The 24,641-nt window shown below is 42.3% G+C and overlaps 1 protein-coding gene across 18 annotated transcripts in view; it reads right to left on the bottom strand.

Moving 5' to 3' along the window:
• ENOX1 (ecto-NOX disulfide-thiol exchanger 1) overlaps nt 1-24,641 on the bottom strand; it is a 772,227-nt gene that overhangs the window by 215,315 nt on the left and 532,271 nt on the right. For 17 of the 18 annotated variants that reach the window (XM_060194781.1, XM_060194780.1, XM_060194779.1 and 14 more), the window contains 3 exons: nt 6,582-6,755; nt 5,192-5,398; nt 1,011-1,244 (listed from right to left, as the gene is read on the bottom strand). In XM_060194781.1, the coding sequence (XP_060050764.1) occupies nt 1,011-1,244; nt 5,192-5,398; nt 6,582-6,755 (615 nt within the window). Of the gene's footprint in view, nt 1-1,010; nt 1,245-5,191; nt 5,399-6,581; nt 6,756-9,511; nt 9,531-24,641 lie in introns of those variants that run through there. The other variant, XM_060194787.1, reaches the window with a different exon arrangement.

A 24,641-nucleotide genomic window follows, 5' to 3' on the forward strand; every position in this document is an offset into this window, starting at 1 on the left:
AGTACTGCTGCAGCTCCGGCATTTACCCAGACTGCCAACCAGCCTTCTTCCTTCTATACTTCATTGCTTTCTGTTTCCTTGTGTCTCATTCCTAGGGCTCCAGTTCTGACTCACATGTCTCTATGCTTCCATTCTTCTCCTGAACAGAAACCTACATTTATCCCATGAAGTTCAAAACCCGTCTCCTCTGTGACAACTTCCTTGACATCTCCACTGCTATTACTCACACTTGTCCAGAGCCTGCAATGCTGCTACTCATATTTAGGCTAATGGCCGCATCACTGGCTTTGTAGTAGAGTTCAGCTTGTACGAGTAGATAGATATCTCTGTGTGGCTAGTGACTGTGACCTACGTTCTCCCATTAAATCCTGGCATGTCTAATCACAGAAGAGGGTCTATTATTTGCCTGAACAAATACACAAGTGTTGCTCTGGTTACTCAACTTTAATTACAATGGAACAGAATTAACACCTTTTAACCCCAATACCTGGTCCCTCCCTAAATCTCACTGAGCTCCACCTGGACAGCTACTACAGCCTCCACCTCTTCATCTCCCTTAGTATAAACAACAGTAGAGGGGCACGTTGGACACTTGAAGAAATGAGATACTCTCGGTTCATCCCTGCTTATCCTAGAGGTCTTTGAATGACTGTCTGTCTCTTCAACTCTCTCTCTGAGATCTGGAACCCAAGTCTGCATTTCTTTTCTATCTTCCAATACCTCCCACAATGCCTTTGCTAGGTTCTAGGAGGGATGTGGACCAGACTCCTGCAGAGAACTGTGCTCTGTCCACATCCATAGGGAAGATCAGCTGACTCCTTCATCACTGGCCTAGATGACAGCAGACTTTGAGGTCTGTGCCCATCAGTCTTGTCCTCTCTTTCCATGAATGTTGAAGAGTGCTGGTGTATACACATTTGGGGAGAATGCTAAGCCCAGGGTTTCTCATGCCTTCCATGTGAGGTCAATGTGTGAAGGGATGGGGCAAACACCCAGCACTAGGAGCTCACCTTTCAGCTTCTCGGCCAGCAGTGTGGCCTCGTGTTCAGAGTAGTGCATGATGGCAGGTGGGGAGGGCGGCCTTAGCCGGTCCTCCTCCAGCTTGCGACGGTGGCGCTCCTCACGGGCACGCATCCTTTGCTTGCATTCCCACTCGTAGAAGTCGTCCCTGGCCTGAGCAAAGTCTACGTGCAGGCGGCCTGAGTCCTTTTTATCTGTGCTGGATCCCAGTCTCATCCTGTAGCCTAGAACCAAAGGAAAGGCTGGTCATCTCACAATGTCAGGTGGGCAAGGGCACTGTTTAGTGCAGGCCTTAAAGCTAGGAGACCACTCTCACCATGGACACCCTTCCCATAGGAGGTGAGAAGCTGTTATCACTGCCAGAATAAGCCTCTTAGAAATACAAGGACAAACACACCTCTGGGAGGTGACTCAGAGTATCACTTGCCCATCATTAAGGCAGTGTTGACACTCATCTAACTCCTACTTCCTCCTGACTCCCAGGAAGCTCAGAGACAAGTGTGTCTCCCTTCTACCTTCTATTGCCCTTTATTGACATTTCCAGTTGACTGTAACTCTATTGCATGAGCCCTTTTAAATTCTTTTTAGAAAGAGGAGGATGGGGCTGCATGGTGGTGCACCTTGTTGAGCACATGTGTTACCATGCACAAGCACTCAGGGTCAAGCCCCTGCTTCCCACCTGCACAAGGGAAACTTCATGACTTACAAAGCAGTGCTGCAGGTATCACTCTTTCTGTCCTTCAATCTTCCCCTTTCCTTTCAATTTCTTTCTGTCCTATCAAATCAGTAAATAACATTTTAAAAGAAAAAGTATCTGTGATGTTTAAAAAGATCTATCAGGTAAATTCCATGACATCTCACTGCCATCATTTTATTCCCTGGGAAATGCTGCTGCTCAATTTTCTCTGGGCAGCTGCAAAAGCCACAATTACCAAGGCAATTTTGCATTGCTTTTTTATTTCCACTTATCCTCTAGGGCACGCAGGAAGAGTATTTCACCTTCAATCAAGAGGCCCAGCCCTGCTGTCCCCGCTGCCCTGTGGTGCCTCATCTGGCATGCAGCACCACACAGACTAGTCCTGAAGCTTTTGAAGGCCAAGGAGCCAGGTGAAGCCCCTGAGTTAGGCCAAGAAGGGGCCTGGAAATCTGGGGGTTTTGCCATGAGCTCTCCAACTTGTAGAGATTAGGAGCAGAGACTTGATCTGAGATAACAACATATGCAGACAGCACCCCAACTTCAAATGAAGAAGACATGGCTTTGAGGTTGTTCTTCCATTTAGGGGGACTCAGATTTTAAAAACATCAATTCAGATCCCAGCAGGATCACAGTGGCTGGAGGCTATCAGAAGAGGGAAGGAAACATGCATGTTTGTTGTATAGGGGCTTTGCAAACTAAACACTACCATCAAGTGCTAGGCAGCTTTGCACAGGATTTCCAGATCTTCTGGTAGATTTCAATGGGTTATCTTACCATTCAGGATAGAAACTCCACTGAAAATCCCCATGGAGGTTGGCTTCTCCCCTGTAAGGCACTTCAAGCCTTTGACAAGTTACAAATGGGAAACAGATCTCACATCTGACTCTTGCTATGACTTTTTCCCTTCCTGGTGTTATCTCAAAATGGGAAGATGTGACACTGCAGTGCTCAGTTGAGCAGAAATAATGCTAAAGCATTGTGTATGTTGGCCATGGGCTCCAGAAGCTTAATGAGTCAGTAGGCAAGGGTGGTGTGTCCACAGCGCTTAGCAGGCAGGATGACCTAAGACTGGCCAGCTGTCCTAACTGGCCAAGGATATTTCCTCTACTTGTGTCCAGACCATCACTTTTCAGATATTTTTGGCTCCCACAACTAGCCCTTCTTTTACCAAATCATCATTAAGGCCTTAAAACAGACTCTGATGAGACTGACTAAAATTAACTTGGTCTCCAAATATGAACCAGGACCTAAAATTAGATATTTTTCCAGCTGGGCTTAGAGTTGCAGGAAGGCTGCTTCCTTCTGCCCCAACCTTCCAGTTAGTCTTTCAGGTCTTTCTGATCCTGCAGCCTCCCCATAAGGGGCCAGGCAAGAGCCCAGAAACTCTGGGGCCAGCAGATGGCTCATCTGTACAAGGACCTGAGTCTGAGTTGCTAGACACCACATGAATGTCTACTATAGAGAAGCTTCACGATTGGTGGAGTGGTTGTATGGTGTCTCTCTTTTTAATCTCCTCCTCTATTTCTGTCTCTCCACTATCTAGAGGGAAAGCAATTGCCAACTGGGAATGGTACAGTCATACAGACATCGAGCCCAGCAATAACTCTGGTGACAAAAAATGGAAGAGCCTAGAGACAAAGGAACCCTTCTGCACTGTTGGTGGAAATGTAAATTGATCCAGCCCCTTATGGAGAGCAGATTAGAGAACTCTCAGAAAGATAGAAATGGACCTTCCCTATCACCATGCAATTCCTCTCCTAGGGATATATTCTAAGGAGCCAAAAACACTTATCTAAAAAGATTTCACCTTCTGCATCCCACAATGACCTTGGGTACATACTCCCAGAGGTATAAAGAATAGGAAAGCTGGGGCCAGGTGGTGGTGCACCTGGTTGAGTGCATGTATTACAAAGTGCAAGGATGTGGGTTTGAATCCGTTCCCCACCTGCAGGGGAAAAACTCTGCAAGTGGTGAAGCAGGGCTGCAGGTGTCTCTCTGTCTCTCTCCCTCTCTATCACCCCATTCCCTCTTGATTTCTGGCTGTCCTTACCCAATAAATAAAGATTTAAATAATAATAATAAAAAGAATAGGAAAGCTATCAGGGGAGGGGATGGGATACAGAGTTCTGGTGGTGGGAATTGTGCAAAGTTGTACCCCTCTTATCCTATGGTTTTTGTCAATGATTCCTTTTTATAAATAATTTTTTTTAAAAAAAAAAGACCATTTATTGAGTAGCATCCATGTTGTAGATGCGTGCTCAGCACTCACTGGCCATTATTTTGAAGCACTCCTCATTACACTCCTAGTCGGTAGTATAGTTCACTATCTAGGTTTCACAGATGAGGGAAAGGAGGCTCAGAGAAAGGTTATCTTGTTTAAGATATGTGAAAGCCAGGGGCATGAGATCCAGAGTTTCCAAATTGTCTAATTTTATCTCACACTGATACTGTAGCTCAAGAACATGTGACAAGTAAAACCTACCACTTTGCATATTGTAAAATGATATTTTCTGTGCTTTGTCTTCTTTTTCCATATTGGAAGGCTTTCAGGTTTTGCTTTTTACTTTGTGAGACTGGAATAAGGATTTTTAAAGTTCTATACAACACTATCTAGCTAAGGAAAGTCTCTCTTGGATAAAGCCCAAGGCTTCTGGGGTTTGCAAGAGAATTTTATGCTAACTGATGCTGACTGCAAAAATTAAGTAAATCTAGCATTAATGTTCAGGTTTGGTAGGGCAGGGTTCTTTCTTATCTCTCCCCACTAACTTTGCCCCAGGAACAGGGGGTTAGTACAGACAGTGACAGGTTGATATATGCTCATGAGAGTGTGAGGGAAGGGCAATAAGTTGAATCTGAAAACAAGTCTTTGTAGAGACACATATCAGTACCACAGCTATAATTCTTAGGCCTGACAGTGGTCTTGTTGGAAGATTCCATACTCTCACTCCAACACCCACAGAAAGGTAGGTAGCATTAGGTCTGACTTTAGATGCTTTTGAACAACTTGCATGTGTTAATTGGCACCACAGAAGTAGGGATCATGGGGCACTGGAGCTGGACTTTCCCCAGGACATACAACTACCCTGTGCCAACCACTGATTTTGACATAGGAACTTGGTCTCTAGAAAGTGCACCACTACTGAAAAAAAAATCTGATTATGCTGAGTGTTTTATTTCCCTAGAAAAGTCCATCCAATAATAATAATGGTTCTCCCTACTCATAGTATTGCTTTTCATCCAATAAGCACTTGAGAACATCAATTAGAATGCAGTGAAATCCTAAAGACTAGAACCTTTCCTGCAGTGAGGCATATTTGGACTGCACATCCAATTTCTGGCAGCCTAGAAAAAGGTGCATGACTCCTCTTTTTCCACCCCTGAACTGTAAGCATTAAGGCCAAGGGGGAATAAGCTCATATTAACATCACAAAACAGAACAAATGCCTAGAAATCCCCTTATGTAATGCAAAGTACCAGAAAGGTAAATGGCTTTATCAACCATGAACTCCTCAGCAAAGCGAATGTGACAGAAATTCTTCTTGCTTTTCCGAATCGCTGTAATATCACCACATTGCTCAAAGACTTCTTGAATGATTTCCTCTGTAGCATTTTCTGGTAATCCTCCAACAAATACAGTCTTACACCCAGGAGGTCGTTCTCTTGTGGAAGGAGGTGGAAGATCTAATAATCACAACAAAAAGAGGGGTTTTGACTTTTATTTGTTTGCATTTTTTTTCCTCTGGTTTCCCTGTCAAAAACTCAAGAGTAGAAACTTTTTCCAGCTTGTGCAATGATGACGTTCTCTACTGACACACACCCATCTCAGACTGCCTTGTTTTTCAATTCCCCTCCTTTCCCTGCACCCCCCCCCCCACCATCTTTCTTTACTTTCTGTGTTCACTTCTATACAGAGTGGCTTGTCCATGAACAAAGATAAAGTAAGTGTTAGCATAATTTCATTTCTCTTTCATAATACAGAAGCTCAGAAAGCAGGCGGAAAACAAACTTCACTAAGTATAAAACATGATGAAATGACAACATGATGAAAAACCTGTGCTTGTTATCTGTTTTGTCTTGCTCAGGAATAATGGAGCAGCAAGGTAGAACACAGGCAACAGGACCTGAAAGCCTGTCTGGCTCTTACTTGGCTGGGAAAATGTAGAGCCTACAAAAAACACTTTTTCAGTATTCACATTTAAATGAGTCAACTATCAAATTTGGGGAGACTGTGTAAAAGAGATAAAACATACACTGTCACAACATTTTACCTAGTTTATATGTAGATTAGTAAAGCAATCTTCTGAAAAAGTCCACTTAAATAAGGTAGCATTGATTAATATGAATATTTTTACAACCTAGCTGTTTAAGGTCATAAACCTGGTATCTGAGGCTAAATTAAAAAAAAAAAAATTCTGGCCTATTTATTTCATCAAATGTATTTCTCCTCTGAGCAAATGCAGTTTGGCTCAGAAATGCTGAGACACAGCTCCTCCTGCTCCCCCCCCCCCCATTCCCAAATGGCTATGTACCAAATTAATGCAATTTTCCATCTAGCAAAAAACACATTTTATAATTTTTCTCCCACATGTGTGAAGTTGAATGGGCGTGCTCACATATTTTACACAGTGTTCTGTAGAAAATGGTAGACTTCATTGCACAGGAAATATAGCTCCAAATCCTTCAGGGTGTCTGCATTCTGAGCATCAGTTCAGCTCCAGCTCAACCTTGTTTTTGCTAATCTAGACACACAGCCCTTCTGTCCAATGGGTCTCCTCTGACTCACACTTGAAAATGAATGTGATACTGTTTTCAGAAAAAAAGAATTTAAAATGAGAGGCACATATTTTAAACAAGTGTCACTTACTTGGATTTTGAGGGAAAAGAGTACAACTCTTGCAATGGATTATTTCTTTAACAACAGCCACTTCTGTTGGCGGTGGAGGTGGGACCAGCCCCAGGCCTGGAATCATTGGGTTAATGGGGGTGATCCCAGTCATCATGTTGAGCCCTGGATCAAAGCCGGGGACACAGATGGAGTCTGTAAAGTACATAAAATGACATTTTGGCTGGAGGATCTCAAATAAATTTTTGTTGCTGTTTTTGCTATTTACCTACAAAGATTATTTATCGTTATGTTTTCTTTTCTAATTTTTTTAAAGGATTTTTTTCTTGGCATAAAATGCAGTATTATAGAAAGCTATTGCAGAAGAGCAAAGAGAAAATAAAGGATAAACTTAAAACCACATAAAAAGAAAATTGTATTACTTGAAATATTAACACTGCAGAATAGAACATAGCATATTAAAGTATAGCCACATAGCATGACATTTTTCTATTACTGTGAGCATGAATTTGTTTCTTAACATCAGGGTATTGTTTTTTTAAATTTTTAAATTTATTTATTTTCCCTTTTGTGTTACCCTTGTTGTTTTTTATTGTTGTTGTAGTTATTATTTTTGTTATTGATGTCATCATTGTTAGAACAATGAGAAATGGAGAGAGGAGGAGAAACAGAAAGGGGGAGAGAAAGATAGACATCTGCAGACCTACTTTACCACCTGTGAAGTGACTCCCCTGAAGGTGGGGAGGTGGGGGCTCGAACTGGGATCCTTATGCTGGTCCCAGTGCTTTGCACCACGTGTGCTTAACCTGCTGCACTACCTCCCAGCTCCCAACATCAGGATATTGTTTACACTGCCTTATGACCTAGAATGTGGGAAGAATATCATTTAACAATGAAGTTCCCTGTGGATTTATCAGCCTGGTTTTAACAAAAGAACCTTCTTAATCCAAGTGACCTAGATTGAGGCGAGTTCAGTTTATATGTGCATACTTTATAATGATGCATTCAAGTCCAACCCAACCTATTTCCCTAGGAGGTAAGAAACAAATGGTAGTTATAATTATGGTAGCCAGGTTAAATACACACAAGCATAATGTTAAATTAGCATAAGATATTTAAATTGCTGGATTTTATTGTATTATCACACCTTTCCCCCCAATAATTCAATCACCAAATAATTGTATTGCCTTTCTAAAATTTGTAAGAGTTATAGTAAGAAATGATAAAAAATGATGGGGCAGGGCAAAAAGGCTAAACTTTTCAGTATAAATACTGAATTATTTTAGTATGGCAATGAAGCAAGTAGTTTCAGGAGTTGTATATGAAGTTTTTTTTTTTTTTTTAATAAGTCAGTCCTTTCTAAGATCAGGAACTAGCAAAACAAAGTACTGGAATTTATTTCTTTATTTATGCCATCACTGGGGATTTGCTACTTTAAGCCAACTTACTTTCACACACACAGAGAGAGAGAGAAAAACAAGGGGAGAACAGGAAAGACATTAGTATACCAAAGCTTCCTTTAGTGAAGTAGTGGTAGACTTGGACCTGGGTCACCCATATGGCAAATCAAGCACACTATCCAGGTGAGCTATCTGATGACTCAATGTATTGAGTTTTTAAGAGTAGATGCTGAATAAGGGCAAGAGACTGGCATACTTTAACGATGACTCTTTAGTCACTATCAGGCCATCCCATCAGCTCAGCCCCTAGTTGGGGAGTCCTGGGATTCCCAAACGGATATGATGGGCCTAGACCTCAAATAAATCCCTCTCCCCAATATCACTAGTCATCTCGATCAGGAACACTATAATAGACCCCTTTGTGGGCCCCCACAGGACCTTGCCCTTAACTTGGATCAACAATGGTAGAGAATATTCTGTACTCCGAAGGGTGGATGGACAACGTACTCTCTGCTCCATCTAAGGAAGATGGGTCCTGAAATTGGGGCAGCTTGGAACGTTCCTACTCATGACCACACAATGTGAGCTCAGATCTACAGGGATGCAGAGGTCACAGAGGCTCCTAAGCTGAATATGGGCCCCAGATCACATCAAATTGTTGGGGTTTACAGTCAACAATATTTATACCCCTTTCCCATATTTGGGAGCTACTCTTTTCCCTGATCCAGCTTTCTGGTCCTTTTTTCAGCCATGACATCATCTCCCCAGACTATAACTCAGATCCACCTGCATATCAGATTTCAGGCTCAGGGGAACAAACAAACAAACAAAAAAACTAGTATAGTCATGGGCCCTTTGGAATACCTAAAATATGCCTACTAGCTATCTACAAAATGGAGACCCCCCCAAATCTTCATCAGCACTATTCCAACCTTTAGGTTCATGATTAGTCAACAACTTATCTGGCTTTATATGTTAACTCTATTTTCAGCCACCAGGTTCCAGATTCTAGCATGATATCAACTAGACTTGCCTGGACAGACATCCCCCTCAATATGTCCTGTAGCCCTATTCCCCAGAGCCCTGACCCACTAAGGAAAGAGAGGACAGGGTAGGAGTATGGATAGACCTGTCAATGCCCATGTTCAGCAGGGCAGCAATTAAAGAAGCCAGACCTTACACCTTCTGCACCCCATAATGACCCTGGGTCCATATTCCCAGTGGGTTAAAGAATAGGAAAACTATCAGAGGAGGGGATGGGATATGGAGTTCTGATGGTGGGAACTGTGTGGAGCTGTACCCCGCTTATCCTATGGTTTTGTTGATGTTTCCTTTTTATAAATAAGAAAATGAAAATAATAATTAAAGAGTAGCTGCAAGGAGAGTCCTTCCCTGAGAGTTTTTTGCCTGTAGAAATTGGAACAGGTTCCCCTAATTATCCAGAAGCATAATATTCCTGTTTGGTACACTATATAGGAATATTGCCATCACTAATTTTTATGGAAAATCAAAAAACCTAAGCTATCTAATTATATAGTAGGAATGCTTTACCAGGCCCAGGTAGTGGAGTGTGCAAGGATGCAACTTCAAACCCCTGGTCCCCACCTGTAGAGGGAAAGTTTCACAAGTGGTGAAGCAATATTGCAGATCTCTCTCTCTCTCTCTCTTTCTCTCTCCACCTCCCCTCTCAATTTCTCTTTGTTTCTATCCAATAGTAAATAGATGACCCCACCAATGTGTCCTGGAGCCCCACTTGCCCAGAGCCCTGCCCCACTAGGGAAAGAGAGAGGCAGGCTGGGAGTGGATCGACCTGACAACGTCCATGTTCAGTATGGAAGCAATTACAGAAGCCAGACCTTCCACCTTCCACATCCCATAATGACACTGGGTCCATACTCCCAGAGGGATAAAGAATTGGAAAGCTATCAGGGGAGGGGGTGGGATATGGAGTTCTGGTGGTGGGAACTGTGTGTACCCCTCTTATCCTATGTTTTTTGTCAGTATTTCCTTTTTCTAAATAAAAATTTAAAAAAATATATTTAAAAAAGGAATGTTATACCGCCAGGCTACAGGGGAAACATGTAGTACCACCTCTGATAGTATGCCATGTTCTCTTTGGTGTTGGTTGTTGGAAAAGTCATGATGTATTAGTCTATGTTATTTTTATGCAAAATGTGTCATGACTTTTCTGAAAACCCAATTATATGCTCTCTTTCAAATTAGTCACACTGACATTCTGGACACTTCCTTTATTATTGCAGTTCTCAACTGATTCATCCTTAACATGGGACTCTTGACCAGATAATCTCTCATAACATATACATTCTAGGATCCCAGAATCTTCTGCTAATAGTGCTCAAACTGAAGTGATATACAACAGGACGTGAAAGCTTGAAAATGACAGAGACATGACTTAAATTCTGGTTATTTATGTAAAGTCCTCATTTTTATTATTCCTCTTTTACGGGTAGAGAAAATGAAGTTTAGTGTTGTTTTATGTGAATTTCCCAACATCACATAGCAAACAAATGGCAGAATCAAAACTAGGGTTCAGGTCTCTGGTGCCATATTTAAACATGTCTTGTTTGACTACTCTGCAGTCTCTGACTCACCTTAGTGCACACAACTACTAAAAGTGTTTACTCTCCTCTTTAAAAACATCAAGAGGTAGGGCTAGGCAGTAGTATAACTGGTAAAATGCATACATTTCCATGCACAAGGACCCAGGTTCTAGCCCTTGATCCCCACCTGCAGAGAGGAAGATTCATGAGCATGGAGATTGGTTTCAGGTGTCTCTTTTTTTTTCTCTCCCTCTCTTACCCTTTCTCACTCCATTTCTCTCAGTCTCTATCATAATAACAACAACAAAAAGAGGTTAAAACGATATATCAAGAAATGTCATTCTGACTTAGATGCTAATTCAAAAGAAACTCCAGAATAGGCCATTTTTCAGTCATCATTATTGAAATAACATATTTGCTTCCAAAGTGAGTATAGCAGAAACAGAAATATGTGGCATGTATCCACCTTTATTTAATATCTTTTCATATATGAATTCTGTTTCTTTCCTGGCCTGGACCTGACCATTGTCTGCCAACATAGGATGATTTATGGCTGAAACTGCTCAGGTCTAAATCCTGAAATGAGAGCCCTGTGAATTATAATAACCAGATGTTTCCCACAAATGAGATGAGAAGCCCAGTTCCTGCATTTTCTGTCAGTTGTAACAGATTTCTGTTTTCACTCTGAAGACAAAGCAAATGTATCCTCAGAAAAATAGGTAAACAGCATGACTCTTGAGCAACATATTTTAATATCCAGCAACAGTTGCTTTGCTTTTTCTGAGATATCAGTATAAAGAGACCTGTACAGTCAAAGTTGTATCTTGGGAAAATCTTGTAAAGGAACTAACACTTAAATGCTGTTGGACCTTAGGAGGTGAGATTCCGTGTCTGAGAGAGGGAAGTGGGGGAGGATTTGACTTAAAAAAAAATGTCTACTTTTTTAACAAGAAGGGCATAGATGGAAATGGTTTTCCCAAATAGCATAGAAGCCCGTTAAATATCCCCCCACACACACACACATGGAAGCCTGAGAAGACTCAGCTCAGGGAGGAGAAGTGAGGAGAGGAAGTAGACTCTCACATGTAGTTGCCTGTCTTGCTTAGCAAAGCTGCTCCCACCAGCCTCAGAGATAAAGAGCTCTAATTCCACTCAGGGAAAAGAAGAAGAAGGAAGAGGAGGCTTAAATCACAGCAAGAAAAAATCTAATTAGGTATGTGGTAGAACATTATTCTAGAAGTGTACTTAGACAAGATGAGTGGGTTTTTTATTCCTAGGCTGCAGCACTGTCTACCCCCAGGCCAGGGCTCAGTGAATGCTTCACTCTGCTTGTATCTAACTGGGTAAGACAATGACATAAAACAACAATCCTGTTTGCCGATTCACAGGCCGGTGTCTTTTCAGTGAGATCAGCATTTTTTCAGAAGGCTAGTGTTCTATGCCTAGAACTGTGGAGGCATGGCCCTTTCTTCCTCTTGTTCCCATGTGCATGCCCTCAGCACTTACTGGGCACACACTATGGCTGGGCTCTGGAGCTGTTGAAGGAACTCTGGAATAATCACTGGGTGTGAGAGCATAAAGGCTGGACATCAGACTCAGCAGAAGGATTAAGAACTGTGAGAAGAGAGGCAAAGGACTATAGGAGCCCTCCAGGAGAGACTGAGAAGCCTGGGGACATCTAAAGTAACTAACTGCTGTGATTATCCTCCTGGAACACTGCAACTCTTGGAGGGCTGGAGAACATGTGACAGACTGCATGACCACAGTACATCAGTCAGTGGCAGGGGGTCACATCAGGAGGGGGCTTGTCACTGGAATGGGGCTATAGGACCTCATTATCACTGAACACCACCTTGCAATCTGCAGGACTGGGGCCTCCTGCTGTCCCCTAACCCCCATCAGTCCTCTATGTCTGCTGCCCCAGCAGAGGACTGGCCCCCATCTGTCCCTTCAAATCAGTGTTTGAGTAGAATTTCATGCCTGAGATGAAAGCTCTGCACCCAGTTTGAAAGAAAGGCAATCAAGGCCTGTATCATTCCAGGGACGGACATCACAGGTGTGAGTGTGAATGTGGCATCGGAGGGAAGAGGGGTAAGCTGTCAGTACCAGGAACAAGCCCAGTCCCCAGGCAGGACAGTGTTCCAAGAGGATAACCAGAGAAAAAGAGGTCATGATCAGACCAGATGGGAGCTTTCTTGGCCTCCTCCTGAGCAGTTGTTCGCAGCAGGTGTTAGTACAGGCAGGCCAGCTGTACTGGGGGTGGGGGATGGGGAAAGGGTGAGGGATCTGGCCTCCATCTGCAGTCATAGGGCCTGATGGAGATAGTATGGGGTTCACACTCATCCTGGGGTGCAGGTAGGGGGTGGAATGGGGTGTGGGGAGGGGATGTGAGATTTGGCAGCAGTACTGTGGAGGCAGTCAGGCAGGTCACCTGAACTGAATTTTGCTATAAATCCAGATGCCAAAACCAATTCTTGGAGCTTACAGGATGGGGTGTGGAGGGGGAAGTGGGGGTGGGGTCAGGTACCTCCACTGTGGGTCTTGGGGCAGAAGGTCAGAGGCTAACTAACTTCAGGCCCAGCTGGAAGTTGAGCCCCAGAGGGTCAGCAGCAGGTCTCCTTTCATCCTCCCTGAGGCCCATGTGGGACCTCAGGTCTGGGGAGAAGCTGGGTGTGTGGGAGGTAAAGCCTAGGGCTTATCTGAATAGAGAGATGGGAGGGGCTGCAACAACATGCAGACTCCTGTATCCATAATTCAACAAATGGCCTATCATCACTCGACACACTTGATAAGAGGGGCTGTTGTTTCTAAAAAAAAAAGGACAACCTTAGAGGTGAAGACTCTAAGTATAGTTGAGGGTGACAAGACTGACTGGCTCCATAACTTCCCTGGGCGGCAGTGCCTCCAGGTGAGCGTGGACACAAATATCAGACAGAGTATTGCTGGGATACGGGAGCACCAGAGAAGAGGATCCCCATGAAAACAGCACAGCAACATGTGAGGAGCCCAAGTGTGCACGCAAATATAAATGTGCCCAGCCCCTGAGTCTCACACGCACTGTCTAACCTTAGGAAACCCTGATCTTTTCTAATCCTTACTTATAATAACTGTGAAATGGGAATAATCATATTTGAACTGTAATATCCCTGTGAAGATTAATTTGGGCTAGGAAAAAAAAGCAACCCAAAGTCTTAACTGAATTTCCAGTACATTGTAAGTACTCAAAAAATAGCTACAATGAGATAAAATTTTAGTACATACTTATTTGAGGTCTGGTATTTATATAATCTCCCCATAATGCCATTAACATTGTACACATATAAAGGCTGTGACAATGACAACCAAGTATTTCATTTGTCAAACTTTTGGGTGCCTATTGGGTACTAGATGCTTTAAAAGTTACTTTGGCTGTATAGTCACCATAGATATGAATCCTTCTTTGGAGTGATAGTTTAGTGGCAGAAAAACCATACAGAAAATGACAGTACAGCCTGACAGCTGTTGTAAGACATTTTAATAAGATGTGCTATAAAAAGGGCAATGGGGAGTCATCTATGCCAGTTTGGGCTAAGGGGGATTTAGGAGCTAAAGTGTGTTCTTCCTCCCCTACTATCTGTGAATGAGACTATGTATAGCAATAAGATTTGCACCCAGGAGATGGTGCAATAGATAACGTGATTGGACTCTCAAACACAAGGTCCTAAATTCTATCCCTGGTATTGCATATACTAGAGTGACGCTCTGGTTCTCTCTTGATCCTTCTCAATGAATAAATACCCCATTTTTAAAAAGAAAATAAATAGGTTCTTTGTAATACTGAAATTTTCCTGCCTGAGGCACCAGAGGTCTCAGCTTCTGGCACTGCAATAAGTCAGAGAGGAACAACACTGTGGTTAAAATGATGATGATAAAGGAGGAGGGGCCAGGTTGGTGCACCTGATTTAGCACACACATTACAATGTGTAAGGGCTTGGGAACAAGTCCCTAGTCCCCACTTGCAGGGGGAAAGCTTTAAGAGTGGTGAAGCAGTGTTGCAGGTGTCTCTCTGTTTCTCTCTGTCTCTATCACCCCATTCTCTCTTGATTTCTGGTTGTATCTATGCAATAAATAAATACAGATAATTTTAAAAATTTAAAAAAGAAAAAAAGGAGGAAGAGATGAGGGATGAGGGTGAAGGAGGAGAAGGGTGAGGAGGAGAATAAGAGGAAGAAGGAAGAGGAACAGTAACAATACTAGATTATGGGCTTTATCTAACATGACTGTTACCTTTTTAAGAATGGAGAAAGGTACACACAGAGAGAATACCATGTGATGATGGAGGCAGTGGCAGATAGAATACTAGTAGAACACCAAGGATTGTCAACAAAAACCAGAAACTAAGAAAGAGGTATGGAGCAGATACTTCACGAGAGCCTTCAGAGAAGGTATGGCCCCCATCAATACCCTGTGCGCAAACATCTATCACGCCCCCATGAGGAGAAGAATGAATACATTTCTGTTTGAAGCCCTCCTAGTCTTTTGTTGTGACAGTGCTAATAAAGGGAGAAGACAGTGTCACAGAAAACATCCTGGAGGCTGTGATAGCTTGTCTTGAAAAGATAGCTTCTCCATATATAATGACAATGCACAGAAAGGATCCCCAGATATACTTCCTAGGATCTTAAATATGAAGATATTTCTAAGTATTCTCTTAGAGAAAGAAAGTTTCATTACAGTACCCTGGAAGCAGAACTGCTTTTAAAATTTCCTTTTGTGGGGAAAGTAAGCCTGGAAGATCACTGCATATTTGCTAATAACAAATCAACAATACAGATTATAAATTAACATGGTACTGTGCTTTATTAAGTGAAAATCTATACAAAAAATTCCTAAGAAGGTACAGTTGAAAGTGCTTTTGTGATCTTTCCAAGGAGATTCTGAGGCAGGGAGGCTTGTTTTTCATTGAAACTCAAGACATATATCCAGTGAACTCTCAGAGGTCTGCTGTGCACATGTTATAAACAAAGACCTCATTCCATCAATAAAACTCCCTCTCTCCCCTTTGGAGAGGGGGGCAGTGCTGGCTGAATGCAGGAATGCAGCCCTCAACAGCTATTTTAAGGATTATTGGCTTGAGTGAGGAGATTTGTGTCCATGTTTGAACGATGTGACAGGACACCAAGTGAGGGAAATTTTGGCACTCCTGACAAGAGCAGGTGCAGGGAAGAACTGCCTGTTCAAAGAAGTCTGTCAGATCTTTCCAGCGACCTGTGCATGGAACGTGCACTTGAAAACCAAATGCATTCTGAGGGAGCAGGAGGTAAAAGTCTACCAAAGGTCTGTACAATCCACTCTTACTGGGGACCTGGTGATTTGAATGACATGCCACAGCTGTGTCTGCACAGAGGTCTGAGCTGTCACACTAGCAGTATGCTGCTCTATGGTTCTTGGACCTGCCGAGACACTCTTCACAGCAATCAGCCTAAGATCCAGACTTTAGAATCAAGATGTCAGGTGGAGAGGGGCTTACTTCCAGGAGAGCAGAGAATATAGGACACTACCCAAGATCATGCAACTTCAAAGCAGAATGACACATAGGCATTTCCTAGTCCCATCCTCTTGATTTACAGAAGTTGAGGCCCAGAGAAGTTAAGTGGCTTGCCCAAACAGATAGGTAAAAGTGGGGCTAGAAGAATAATTGAGTTATGCTGCTTCACCAATGTACATTTGAGTTCTCCAATATCTCTTCTCTTCTTCCTAGAAGTTCATTGACAACACATTTGCTCCCATGAAAACCTATTTCATTCCCTCGTGAAAACTTTATCCCTTCTATTACCTCAGGACCTCATGGGATGTGGATAAATCCACTGACTTTAGTCTACACTCTGGAGTCACTGTCTTGGGTCTATTCTATTTCCTACCAGAATGGCCCAAAGCCATGAAGAAACCATTCAGAAATTTCCGAGTCCCTCTCATCCAGCCTTAATGCCTGGCTTCCCTTAGGCCATATAGAAAACCCATCTTTCCTGAAGTCTGGAATTATCCTCAGAAATAGGCCAGCTAGGAGCCGACCTGTTTGATTAGGAGGGCTCAGTACCTTCTTTGCATTGTGAACTCTGCCTTTTTTTTTTCTGACTTTAAGTAAGATTAAAATAAAGGCAATGGCCATGGACAAACCTTTGCCTTCTGCTAGGCCTGTGCCCAGGGCTCACATCATCTTATTACTCGAAGCTTTTTGGCAGTCCCATCACAGAGCTGACACAGGCCAAATGACTTCATTCAACTAAGAGACATGTGTCTGGTATCTGCAGGCTCTGCTATGCAGCTTCTCAGTTCATTTTGAAATGAAGTCAATGTGTCTACATTTTCCATGGATCTTTCCAGCACTTCACTTCTTAGTTTCTCCTCATCTTGAATGTTCCCTCCTTCGCCCTCAGTAGCTGCCCTCTTTCCTCAAATTCCCAGACCTTTTAACCCACCAGCAAATGTCTCCCTGTAGGTCAGACTCATGTCATAGAGATGGTACTCTCAGATAAATCTACTTAGAGTTCTTCCCTCTAACACACCCCTCTTGTGAACACTCTCCTTGATTTCTAGTATTGAGAGCCATAGCATGAGGGATACTCTTAATTTTTTAATTTTTCATAGGAGTTGGGCAGTGTGTTAAGTGCCCATGGTGGAAAGCACAAGGACCAGCATAAGGTCCCGGTTCCCGCACCTGGCTCCCCACTTGCGTAGGGGGGGGCCTCTTCACAAGCAGTGAAGTAGGTCTGCAGGTATCTGTCCTTCCCCCTCTGTCTTCCCCTCCTCTTTCCATTTCTCTCTGTCCTATCCAACAACGATAGTAGTAACAACAAGGGCAACAAAAGGGAAAAAACAGCCTCTAGGAGCAGTGGATTCATAGTGCAGGCATCGAGTCCCAGCGATAACCCTGGAGGCAAAAAAAACATTTATATTATCTTTATTTATTTATTTGATAAAGACAACCAGAAATTGAAGGGAAGGGGGGATAGAGAGGGAGGGCAAGAGGGAGAAAGGGAGAGAGGGAGAAAGGGAGACAGGGAGAGAGGGAGAAAGGAAGAGCTCCCAGGAGAGAGGGAGAGGGAGCAAGAGAGACCAGTAGCGCTGCTTCACCACTCAAAAAGCTTTACCCCTGTGGGTGGGGACGGAGGGCTCCAACTCAGGTCCCTAAGCACTGTAACATGTGTGCTCAACCAGGTGTGCCACCACCCAGCCCCCTCTTAATTTCTTGCATTGGAGGTGCATGCTATGTCATTTTCCCTGCTCTGTGGCCACTGGCAAGCTTGCATTGTTTTTCATGCCTTGTTTGAGTTGTTGCTATAGCAAACTGCTTACTGCATCCAGGATAGACATCTTCTCCCATCCCTTTTCAATATTCTGGAGCAGTCAAATTAACATCAGGATCTATCTATCTTCTAGTAGCACTGTCTTTCCCTCTCTATCTTTAGTTTAAGCCTCTGAAAACCACCACATCTAGACACTAGTTAAAATTTTTCAGACATACTTTGAAATGTTTTCCACATTGCCATCTTTGTTGTTCCCACTGCTATTTAGGTTCTCTTTAACTTTCATCTGGGGTATGACAGATGTTTCTCTATGCCCAGAAACTGAAGCTTCTCTATTTTCCTCTTCTTTTTCTGCTTGTCCCTCCCCACTGCCTTTCTCAAACTCCTGGACCTCAGATGAGCCAGTGATGCCCACAGGAACCCCATGAGAATAGGTCCTAATTGGGGTTTGTAAATTACTTCTTTCACATTCCTTTTCACACCCCTATTTCATTAGTCTATGATTAATTTTATTTCTGTACAATGTTATGTGACTTTGTACATCAGGGCATTTATATAATGGTAGGGGGAGAAAATAATGAATAGGTTCTTGGAGCATTCTGCTTTGTCCTGAGGAGCACATGGCAAAGGGGCCAAAAAAAAAAAAAGAGATAAGAGGGAGTAGGGCTGTAGCACAGCGGGTTAAGCGCAGGTGGCACAAAGCACAAGGACCGGCATAAGGATCCCGGTTCAAACCCCGGCTCCCCACCTGCAGGGGAGTCGCTTCACAGGCGGTGAAGCAGGTCTGCAGGTGTCTATCTTTCTCTCCTCCTCTCTGTCTTCCCCTCCTCTCTCCATTTCTCTCTGTCCTATCCAACAACGACAACAACAATAATAGCTACAACAATAAAACAACAAGGGCAACAAAAAGGGAATAAATAAATAAAAATAAATATAAAAAAAAGATAAGAAAGTACTGAATCTTGAAAAATGGTTTGGAGTACTCACTCAAGCACACAAGAAGGATTCTTTAACTTACATGTGTCTGCCCATTTATTTGTTGACCATTAAAAATATTTATTTACTTATTTTTTATAAAGACAGAGAGAAGTTGAGCTGTAAATGGGAGGCATATAGAAAGAGAGTGAAAGAGAGACACCCGCAGCACCGCTCCATTGCTCATGCATCTTCCCCCTGTAAATGTGGACTGAGGACTTAAAGCCTAGGTCCTCACACATAACAACTCTATAGGGTTTGCCAGAATAGGACTACACTGCTGGGAAATTGTGCAGATGCAGTCACATCTGCCATGTTGTCCCCTCAGGCTACTGCTAGTTCCCGCGAGAGTGGAAAAAAACCATCTGGACCCCTGCACACCCTGACATCACCCACTAGATGGCACGACTACAGTGGTACACCCTCCGAAGCCCTAGATGTCACCTGACGCGATCTGAAGAACCTGATTCACAGACTCCAAGTACAGAACATTTTTAATGCCTGTCTGCCTTTCCTGCTTTTGCTTTGACCTGTCACATTTTGGAAGTTCCAGCTCACTCTCTACAGAAAAGCAGAATTCCAGAGGCTGACCTTCCTCATGCAGCATTTCATCCCCTGCCATTTCTCCCCCTAGTCGCCTACTTTGGACTGAGACTTCTATCGGACTTGCTGGTATACCCTTTGGATACTTTAGACAATTTTACAGCAGCTTCCTTCCCTTCACGTTGCTGGTTTTTCATAGACTGACCCTGAGTAGTTCATAGACTTTACACACTGTTGCCCTGGGCATTAGATAAAAGGAAAGGGGGAGATGCTGGGAAATTGTGCAGATGCAGTCACATCTGCCATGTTGTCTCCTCAGGCTACTGCTAGTTTCCGCGAGAGTTGGGACATTCTCAGAGTGCCTGTTCTGCCATGTTGTGCCCTCAGAGCATTGTCTATTTCCCTGCGATATTTGGAGTGCTTTGGTTACTCCTCCCCCCTCCCATTCTCACGAGAGTTATTATCCTATCTTGGAGTGCTATGGTTACCCCTCCCCCTTCCCATTCTCGCGAAAGCTGCTCCTATAAAAGCCCTTCTTCTTCCGCACCTCGCTCTCTTGCCAGCGCTTCACTTCGGTGTTCAGACGCAGGAAAGGTTACTGCGTGAGGCGGCCATTTTCGCTACCTCCACGTGGCCCAACCTGCTTCTCTAGCACCCAACTCTGAGGTGCCAGCGCAAATAAAGATTTGTGCTCCCTCTTCACTCCAGACCTTCTCTCTCTCTTCTCCACGGCACACAACAACACTACACTGTCAATTTTTCTAAGGCTTGGAGACACACAATGCTTAAAGTATATATAATTTCTATCAACTCATTTCTGGCAGGCACTCAATGCTTCCTTGCTCCAAAGCTGTCCCACCTGAGATCAGAGGAGCAGTGTGGGTTTATGTGGACACAGAGGCTGCTATGTGGGAGCAGGGCAACAGAAGTGGTGCTTCATAGCACGAGGAAGTCTTTACCGGGTCCTTCCTTCTGAAACCTGCCTCTCTCCAAGGCAATATGCAAGGGCTACCTTTTGATTTCATTTGCCAACCTTGGTTTCAGTTTACAAAGGCATCTGGGAGATAGGTAACATCTCATAAATTTAAACAAGAACAAAAGAAATCTTATTCAATATTTAGCTTCAGAGAAAACATTCAATCATATTATTTTAAACAATTTATGTAAGTTTCAATTTAAACTTACTGTTTGAAGGGACTGAAGCAATACAGAGTTGGTTACTTTAAAGAGGATCAGCATATAGTTCTGGACTTTGGGAGAAAACAGTCTATTTTAAAAGTAAACACATTACAAGCACTTGTAAAGGAAGCTCTAAGGATGTGAGTTGCTTTAAAATCAGTGACTAACTAACATTAATTTAATTTTTCTATGAGACTATGTGAAATAAGGCAATGGGCTAACTAACCACCTTATCTTCAAGGTCCAGCACAGTCTTTGGCACAGGATGCCACCTTCATGAAACATCTGTTAGAAGCTGTGAAGGTACGTCAGTGATAGGAGGCTCACCTTACATAATGAGGCTCTGGTCTGGGAAGGTGGCTCAGAGGCAAATAGCTTGTGAGAAACTATGGGTTTGCTCTCTGATAACTCATTAAAAAAAACTACCGGATGGTTTCACTCATATATAGAACATAGAGAATTAAAATACAAAAGCATGTAAAAAACCAAGATGTGGCCAAAATGTCTTCAAGACTTCGTGAGAACTATGGGGGTTATCACTGGAGATGGGAGCACAGGACTTTGGTGGTGTGGAACTACACCCCAGTAGTCCTGTACTATTAAAGTACTATTAAATCACTAATAACAGTAGTAAAATAGTTAAAATTATGTGATATGGGAAAATACAAAATTTTCATAACTTATACAAAAGGGACAATATAATATTTGCTTATTTGAGCCACAATTTTGTGGCATATATTTATATAAGCTGTTTATTATTATTATTATTATAATAATTATTATTATTCTTTTTTTATCAGAGTACTACTCAGCTCTTGCTTATGGTGGTGCTGGGTATTGAACCTAAGACCTTGGGGTCTTGGGCATGAAAATTTGCTGTGTACATTTTATGTGTTATCTCCCTGGCCATGTGTAAAATTTCTAAAGCAAATTTTATCTAGCATATTTCATATTTATTTCATTAACTGAACACTGAGCAATCAGTGAGCTTTTGTTACCTATCCTTAATATCACTGAATGATAATGGTTGTTACTGGTTACAGAAAATGAGACTGAAAGGCACGGGAGTGAGGGTTGGGCTTGAGAGGACAGCACACATTAACAGGACTTGTCTATGATGGCTTCTAATACAGGTTCTGTAAAGTAGCATCCTAGCTACCTGCCCACCAGCTCAGGGTTATAGCAACAAAGACCTGTTCTTAAAGGAATCAGATGAAGAGGCATCTGAGAAAGTGCAGTGTCACCTAAATTTGTGCAAAGCTGGCACCTAGAACATTCAGAAAAGAAAGAGTACCTTTTGATACAGCTTTCACGGCATAGGGAAATGCCATAATCTGACAGCGGTCTAAGTAAAGTGCTACAAGTAAAATGCTACTGAATCAAAACAAGCTTACAAAATAAACTTGAGGAGGCAAGTGGTAGCACACCTGGTTAAGCGCACACATTACAAACAACACACAAGGACCTGGGTTCAAGCTCCTGGTCCCCATGTGCAGGGGTAAAACTTCATGAATGGTGAAGTAGGGCTGCAGGTGTATCTCTGTCTCTCTCCTTTATCTTCCTCGCTACTCTCAATTTTTCTGTCTCTGTCCAATAATAAATAAATAAATAAAATTAAAAAAATACATGAGTTTTAAATAGAAGCATAAGCCCTATTCAACAAATATCAGCTAATGTTTTATATTAAATTTAACTAAGGGAATAATAGAACTTGAGAAAATAAAGATTATGGCTAGACTTTGTGAGAGCTATAGTGGTCATTGGGGGCATAGAATTTTGATGATGGGAGTAGTATAGTATGGAACTATACCTTTGTAATCTTATAATCTTGTAAACCACTATTAAATCACTGTTAAAATTTTAAAGGAAGATTATGGGTAGGGATGAGAAAATAAAGATGAAAAAGTACAACTGGGGAGAAGCAGTAATAGATTACGATTGAGGAGTGATCTGAGTTCTAGGTTCAAAGTCAGGCTTGTCCTCCTGTCTGGTGATCTAGTGTCTCTATGCTTTGATACTTTATCTGAAGAAGGAGGAATAAAAATAATACCATGAGGGGCCAGGTGGTAGGTGCACCTGGTTGGGCACACATGTTACAATGCACAAGGTTAAAGCCTTGTTAAACCCACGTTAAAGCCACTGGTCCCTACCTGTAGGGGGAAAGCTTCACAAGTGGTGAAGCAGTGCTGCACGGGTCTTTCTGTTTGTCTCTCTTCCTCTTTATCTCTCCCTCTTGTTTAGATTTCTGGCTGTCTCTATCCAATAAATAAATAAAGGTAGTAAAATTAAGTTTAAAAATAATAATACAGTAATAGGGTTGTTGTAAGAATTAAATGAATTGACAGATATGAAAAATCTAAAAAAGTCCTAGCTATATATGAAATGCTTGATACATGTCAGTGGAGGCTGTAAAGATTTGTATCATTTCTGTGTATAAGCAAGCACATGTGTGTAACACCATATACATGATGTGGTACTGCCAGAGTGATCTTTTAAAAAACATGTATTCCAACTCTCTGTTATTTTCTATGTTAATATTTTCTTAACTACCCCACTTTTCAAGAAATAATCCTTTAGGTGAAAATCAGGAGACTCTTACAGGGAGACCACCAAGGAGGCAATGCCATATAGTTCCCCTACAGGAGAGATTTCTCCAATAGTTCAAGTATTATAAGACAACCTTCTCTTTAACCCCAAGGAATCAGTGCTTTTCCTGTGGCTAGAAATGGAAATGACAGCATTCAAAATCTGTTTCCTTTCTGATTTTTTTATCAGGAAGATTAGTTTTCACATTCAAATAGTGGGCTCAAATATGCCTGGCACATCTGCTTTCCTCATCAACTTAATCTATCCCACAGTAATTCTAATTTTATTAATTGAAGTGGGATACACACACACACAAACACACACACACACACACACACACACACACACACACACACCTTAATAAATTAAAATTGAGTAGTGTCAGACTTCAAGAATACTTTGTCATATCTGAAATCCTGGCAAGATTAAGTTATTTACATAGTGATGTGCATTTTAATTTAGAAAGCACAAATACCAAACCATACTCTCTTATGAGCTGTCATTTCTGACAGCATTGCACTTGCATATTTTCCAGAAAAGTAAACTAAGGTATGATAATTTAGCTAGCAAATTGTCTCTTAGAATTAATTCAGTCTTTTGGGGTTGGGTGCAGTATGCTTTGAGGAGCCTTTCTTGAGAACTTATTTAGGCAGTTCTCCATTAACAGCGCCAATAATTTAACATTAAAAAAACTCAGATAACTCATTTACTGCATCAAAACCATAACTCACACATCTTTTTATCCTAAAGAGTTCAAGGTTAAAAGCATATATTATTACCCTGATTTTCATTTGAAATTATTTTCTGTCTGATAAATTCAAGCAATATTTTTATTCTTCATCTGCAGTCTACAACTCATTCTCATGTCCATAGACATCTAATTTTGCATCATTACTAATCTTTTATTCAACACACACTTTTTAGAATCTCTTTCCAGTCATTTAATAAGCTCATCTTTGTCGTATGCCTTACATTGGTTTGTTCTAGCCCTCCCCCCGCCAAGAGAATTGGATCAGTCCAATTAATTTCGCGGGCCTGCTTGGCCCCGCCCCAAGGAACCCCGGGAGAGAGTTCCTGAGTTCGAGAGTGACAGAGTTCCTGGGTTCCTGAGTTTCAGAGTTACAGAGTAAGAGAGAGTTCCACAGTGGAAGAGTTTCAGAGGGTTCCCCAGTACGAGAGTTCCAGAGTGACAGAGTTCCTGAGTTCGAGAGTGCCAGAGTTTCTGAGTTCCTGAGTTCGAGAGTTTCAGGGTTACAGAGTAAGAGAGAGTGCCAGAGAGACAGAGTTCCTGGGTTTCTGAGTTCCAGAGTAAAAGAGAGAGTGCTTGCGCCGCTGCAAAGAGACAGCAGAGTTCTGTTTGGTGATTAGTTTGTCTTAGTTTATGAATCGTTGTTCCTGAATAACGAAATACAGCTTCCCTGCCCAGCTGTTGTCTCCGCGTCTCTGTTACCCGCCGTGAAGCTAGCCGGCCTGGCAAGAGCCTATGAAATTTTAACAACACATCTTCATTATACTTCTAAGAATTTTCCACTCAAGTGTAAGGAAGCTGAC

This window comes from Erinaceus europaeus, chromosome 7 (genome assembly GCF_950295315.1).
Source record: "Erinaceus europaeus chromosome 7, mEriEur2.1, whole genome shotgun sequence".
Taxonomy (NCBI): Eukaryota; Metazoa; Chordata; class Mammalia; order Eulipotyphla; family Erinaceidae; genus Erinaceus; species Erinaceus europaeus.